General features: G+C 34.3%; 1 protein-coding gene across 3 annotated transcripts; it reads left to right on the top strand.

Annotated features, from left to right (window-relative positions):
* Positions 1-798: 798 nt before the first annotated feature.
* LOC135610131 (uncharacterized) lies at positions 799-6,182 on the top strand. Of its 3 annotated transcripts, none has more exons than XM_065104232.1 (5): positions 799-1,205; positions 1,442-1,512; positions 2,301-2,406; positions 3,989-4,121; positions 5,854-6,182. In XM_065104232.1, exons 1-5 carry the CDS (start codon positions 1,129-1,131, stop codon positions 5,908-5,910), a joined length of 444 nt encoding a protein of 147 aa, XP_064960304.1. In that variant the 5' UTR covers positions 799-1,128; the 3' UTR covers positions 5,911-6,182. The 3 variants fall into 3 exon arrangements, with proteins under 3 accessions (XP_064960304.1, XP_064960303.1, XP_064960302.1); XM_065104231.1 differs by lacking the exon at positions 5,854-6,182 and adding an exon at positions 5,039-5,565; XM_065104230.1 differs by lacking the exon at positions 5,854-6,182 and adding an exon at positions 4,888-5,565.
* Positions 6,183-6,346: the final 164 nt, after the last annotated feature.

The following is a 6,346-nucleotide window of genomic DNA, read 5'->3' as shown; positions in this document are numbered from 1 at the left end:
GGGGAATTAGATACTAATCAGGTTCAGATTCAAGTAACATGGTTAGCCTGTATATGACTAGTAAGTTATATACGTTCATGGTTACACTACTCCTTTGTAAGTTTTTGTATAGGTTTATACATACATACATACATACATATATACATATATATATATATATGCATATGTATATGTATATGTATACATATATATATATTTATACATACATATATATGTATGCATATATGTATATATATACATATATGCATACATATATACATATGTATATATATACATATATACATATATATATATATATATATATATACATATATATATATATATACATATATATATATATATATATACATATATATATATATATATACATATATATATATATATATACATATATATATATATATATATATATATATACTAGCAATCTCTCATAGATAGTAAAGATTGAACTTTCATGAATGCATTGCTCATTGAAAATCAACGTGAATTTTCTTCTGTAGATCACATTGTTACCAAGTAATAGAGAGAGAATAAATTCATGTTGTTTGCTGAAAGAGAGAGATCAACATGAGCGTCTGAATGAAACTAAAGAAGGAAGAAAGAAAATAAAAGATGAGCCAAATCTATTCAAATCATTATGACGGCCGTTATTTGGATACGGCAGAATGATTATAACGGACGTTATTGGAACACAGGACAATATATAACAGCAGTTATTTCGGACACCGCTCAATGATCATAACGCCCGTTATTTGAATACGATACAAGGCGCCTCGACTGAGTTGCTTATGACACGGTACGGTCCCTCGCACTCTCGCTTCCACACGATCGATCGGTTCTTTGCCGCGCTGATGCACCCAGAGCACGGAGAGGAAGGCCTTTACCCGATCCTCCTCCTCCCACGAACCCTAACCCTGATCCTAATCATAATCCAATTTGCTTCCCATCTACCAATACCAGTCTTTTTCCCCTAATTGCCCTCCGATTTTGAACGTTAGTTTCACCGAAAAGATTTGATCACGAAGATTCTAAGTTTTGCCCCTGTTATCAGAAGAAAGGACGAGAATTGCTTTTGTTTCTTGAAATTTTCGTTGCCTCTTTTGTTCTGGAAAGGAGTTGCTGCAGAAGATGCCACTTTGGAGGTGCGGTTTGATCCCTTGGATGAACCGGAAGGTCGTCGATCCTTTTCTCCAAATAATCAAAAAGTGAGACAATGCCTTCTCAATTTGTTTAATTTGATTTCCGATTCCTCGTCTCTGGTGTTCCTTTTGGTTCTATTTTGATGCTTGGATGAGATAACGAGATCTAAATTTTGGATCCTTGTATTTTACTCTTGGAGTAGATTGTATGTAGCTTTTCCGACGCAGTGTATGTGATATATATCGGTCTTCATTTTCAGTTACGTAAATGCTCATATTTATTGGTGTATCGTTTCCTCTAGGGGTGCAGAGCCAAAACAGTTGGCATTTTCTGCTGCTCTCGGCATGTCTCTGGGACTGTTCCCGATCTGTGGTATGGAAAAAGAATCGCTAGCAGCTTTAACTGTGTGATTTTAATAATGATTGTTGAATTATGTGATGCTCTTTTTTTTACTGATTTCAAACTGCTTCACTTGCTTAAATGAAGCAATTTATGTCTGGTTCATGGACTTCGTTACAAATAAGTCATACCAATGTTTAACCTAACCTTCCCGTATTGTGATTTAATTGCTCTTGCTTTCTGTTCCACAAATTATTTTCATTATGAAGTTCACAAGCCATTGCCTTATAGGTGTTATTGGAATAAAACTAAAAAAATAGCTACTTGTCTTAGGTGGTCGAGACAATGAAGAGACTTCATCTGTGTTAACATTCATTAGTTCTAAAACAAGTTACTGGACTAAATTAAATTCATACATGCATTTAAATGATATATCATATATTCATTTGTGCATGGCATTTTTAACTGTGATCTATCATGTCAACCATCGAATGGTTTGAGCTAGATTAGGTTTTGCCAATATTCTTTGATAAATTTGTTCATGAATTAATACTTTCTATTGAATAATAAATATATCAAAAATTCTAGTCCTTGACAAAGTTGTTTCTTATAATTGTAAGTGTTCAACTGTTCATTTAGTTTCAACCATCTAGTTTGTGTTGTTAAGACTTAAGACCATATATCTGTTAAAAGCAAGGCCAGATGCCAGCTGACTTTACAACATTGATACTCTTTCCTGGATGCGCATCCACAGTCAGACAGCTTTTTATGTAAGGTGCAATTTAAAATATTTATCCAACCATTTATTGTTTTGATAACAGGGGTCACTGTATTTCTTTGTGGGATGGCGATTGCAATACTCAGACATCATTGTCATGCTCCCAGTGTAATGCTTGCGAATTTTGTTGCCACTCCAATTGAGCTGAGGTATTATCGAGTATCCCTCTTTAATTTACATGTTGAGGTATTCTTATGCAGTTCTTATATGATTCATTATCATGCAATTGCGGAATGACTTATGCAATCACTTCAGAATTAAACAGATTCAACATTAATTATCAAGGTGGTCAATAAGGCTCTAGACAAATGCTAGATTTTACAAGTTAAATATCTGGTTTGAACTGAAACAAAACAATGTCTGCTCTAGCAACACGTTTTCAGCAAATATCACACTGAACAACAAATTGTTTAGGACAATATTGGTGTGATGTAGCAAGGTGTTTGGTGGGATCCCACCTGATGTAGGACAGCACTGCCAAAACTCTGCACATTTTGGTGTGGAACAAAAATCCAAAGAAGGGATCATAGAGCAAAAATTTTTGCAGGATTTGATAATTGTCAAAAAATAAAAGAGATATGATATTAGAAGAAGTTAAAGAAAAAATAAAAAGATAAATATGACTCCCTCTGGCATAAGGAATCACTCTTAGAGATGAAGACTTCACATTTCCAACATGTCTCATACATGGAAGATGTAACCACACCATTGAAAGAAGGCCTTTATGGAGTTTTTATTGATTTCATAATTATATAAATCTAAAGCATATCAGGAGAATAAAATAAAGAAGACTTCAGCTATATGTATATGGTGGAGTAAAGAAACTAAAATAAGATTATTTTGCCAATCAATTTTGATTTGATTTACTCATCATTCTACCCTATTTGTATAGTATAGGACCATTCATACTGTACAGAGTATAAAAATAAGCATATTAAATTTGGATTTGAATTAGTCCCATGCAGATATATACGATAGAGTACAGAAATAATCTTTATTTTGAATTAGGATTAACTTCGGTTTTTGGACATGATCTTCAATAAGGCACATTGTTCCTTGTCTTCTTTTCTGGACTAATTTTCTTACTGGCTTCAGAATTTTGGCAGCTTCTAAAAAAAAAAGTCATATTCAAAGAAAACAAAATAAAATATTCTTAAAATCTTAAATGTACCCGTCAGTGTGGACCAATTTTTACTGATTTGAAGGTTTATATTTGGAAAAAGCGAAATTGCTCGATCTGGTTTTATTGGAGCATACTATCTGATACACTTGTTGAATTTTGCCTGTTCTACTTCCATGTTTAGCATACTATCAATAAACTTTTTCAATATCCTATACCTTCTTCCCTCTCTCTTCATTCCAATTGATAAACTGTTTCTGCAACTGCTCCCACATTTTGAGTCATCTGGCGGTACTTGTGATATGTGAAATAGTGTCAGCATGATATTACATTAGCAAGGGGCACCAGGTTAATAAAATGTTCTCTTTCAAAAACATACTGTATATTGTATCACATTATTTGGTTTTAGTTAATTTTCTGTTGGTTCATCATTACGACAGCCAGTTGTCTGCAACATTCTAGATTAGAAGTTCTGCAAAATAATTAAATATTGTATTTACCCTCCATATAACTATAATAGGAATACAATTAAAAAAGGATCATTTACGTCATCTACTTTGCTTTCTGTATATTCTCATATTCTGACAATTAACAAATTCTAATTTTTGAAGTATGGTGATTCCATTCTTGCGCTTGGGTGAACTCATCACTGGTGGTCGTCATTTCCCACTAACATCTGATGCACTCAGCAAGGTAGTTAGTGGTCAAGCCTCGCAAGGAGTGTTAATTGCCATATTACACGCGGTTGGTACTAGTCTTTGTCTCTGAACATTCTCTAATAAGGAACTGATATGGTAATGCCATCCTTTTGAGTAATAGTTACATACTTGCACTTTAAATTTTGATTTTTGATTAAGTAGTTACTTTAAGTTGAGCTTGGGAACATTTTGCTTTACTTTTTAACTTTTAACTGGGACTGGGAAAATCTGATTGATTGGTTGAAGCTTCAGCGCATATATACTGATGACAACAACTAAGAAAGAAGAAAAGCACACTATTTTCACTATCGTCTCTCTTTATTTCTTTTTTCTTTTTTTATTCACATACAATGTTGGACTATATTTTTCAGTATTAGACACATTATCTCAGTGGTGAGATCATGAAAGATAATTTCACAATTCTTTTAATAGCAAGGCCTGGAGAATCCTGTATATGCATGATTGTGAATTTGATATTCATCAAAACAAAATCATACACAAATGAAAGCATGTGAAACACCCCTACATTTTCTGCAACTTCCTTATAAGTAGTATACGTTTTATAGTTCAAGACTATCTGCAAGAGTGTTGCAGCAGACACTATTCCTCTTGCTTTTCCTTTCTATTGATTATCATTACCTTGTTCATCTTGCTATTGCCTAAGAGGCATCTTCACCATGTTTACATTATGAATACAAAGCTTTTGTTTGTTTATCACTTGGCATGGTTTGCCTTACCAGTCCGTACAGATGTACCGATTGATTGTCGGTATGGTACATATCGAATCATACTAACACATCGACACATGATAGGGCATACCGACAAATCCGTATGTATCATCCGTATCGGTCCCCTATCAAATCGGTATATATTGCTCATACAGGGCGGTATATTGTAGTACGGTGAACCTTGCACTTGGTTACCTATTTGGGCCAATGTACATAACATACTTCATTTTTACAGTTGTTAGGCTGGATTGTCACAGTGCCTTTCATCCTTGGTACTCTTTACATGTTCTTGGTGCCATGTTTCAAGTTTTTGGTAAAGAAGTTCAATTCACATCCTTCTAGCCCAATGAAGCTGGTCCATCCACATACTGAGATCAAGATTAAGGTGAGGGATGTTTAGGTTTTACCAACGAAAGAAATTGGGATAGAGCAAAGTTTCTATGGATATCTGCCCTACATGCTTTTCTGATACCGGAAGGTGGTGCTCCTTTTGTTTTTTTATCATCATGCCGTGCAAAATGAGATGGGGAAGCTTGGGCTTGGATGACAGGCAGACTTTGGTTTCTTTCAGCAAAGCAGTGTGCTATTTCTGGTCAGAATAGCTTCATTCTTCTTCCTTGTGATATTTGGAAAATGTACAACTACTATGTCTTTTATTTTTATTTTTGGCAAGAGATAAGTTGTGAATGCTGGATTTGAATAGACTTTCGATGATCTGATAAAGTCTATACCAACTAAGCCGGCTAACACTCTCATTACTCATATCGTTGTTATGATGTTTGTCACAATTTCCATGTGCTGCAAACTGTTGAGTTTTTATATTATTTATCATTTCTTTTTGATAGGTGAAATTCCTTCTTTTTATGGTCTGCATGAATTGCATTTTTCATTAGTTTCATGATACGAACATGACATAAACCAAACCTGCTGAATTTATAAGCTGATATCAGTTTCATCTTCTCTTGAATATTTATTCTCTCTCTCTCTCTCTCTCTTTCTTATATTTCATACATAGTGTGCAATGTCAGTGAACTGTGTCACTGGATTCAGGTGTTCTTTCAATGCTTTGTTCAAGCAGAAGACCAACTTTTTTCAGGGGTTCAGTAGAGTCACTGGATTCTGACCTAAAAAATGATCGCTGACAAATCTACACATGAAATTATCCACCCGAAGCTGATCTCGTGGATTACAGCTGAGTAAGTTTTGACTCGGTTACGTTATTGATGGACACTTCAAATGAAATGTAGCTCAACTATATTGACCATTTCATGAACATTGTGCTTGCTTCCATGTGGAATTGGTCACCGTCTCCAACTTGCTTTCTTGGGCTGTTATAAATTCAATTCAGAAATTAGTTAGCTGCTTGAGTATCAATTTAATTTTTTGCTTTTACATATTTTGGTAGTGATATATTAATATCGATCGTTCGCATCACATGTTATTCATGCTCCGATTTCTGTCACCATAGCCATGTTCAATCCTATGGATCCAATAAACGACTCCCAACCATTTGTGAAAATTGTGGAATTGCTATTTCTTGTTT

The sequence above is a fragment of the Musa acuminata genome, chromosome BXJ2-4 (genome assembly GCF_036884655.1).
Source record: "Musa acuminata AAA Group cultivar baxijiao chromosome BXJ2-4, Cavendish_Baxijiao_AAA, whole genome shotgun sequence".
NCBI classification, from domain to species: domain Eukaryota; kingdom Viridiplantae; phylum Streptophyta; class Magnoliopsida; order Zingiberales; family Musaceae; genus Musa; species Musa acuminata.
This window is presented reverse-complemented; position numbering and strand designations above follow the sequence as displayed.

Bases quoted from the DNA above. Each gene is read 5' to 3' on its own strand.
- LOC135610131 (XM_065104230.1), top strand. From the start codon at position 1,129: ATGCCACTTTGGAGGTGCGGTTTGATCCCTTGGATGAACCGGAAGGTC. The intron at 2,407-3,988 runs GTATTATCGAGT...TAATTTTTGAAG, and splicing joins GCCACTCCAATTGAGCTGAG to TATGGTGATTCCATTCTTGC. The intron at 4,122-4,887 runs GTTGGTACTAGT...GACACATGATAG, and splicing joins TAATTGCCATATTACACGCG to GGCATACCGACAAATCCGTA.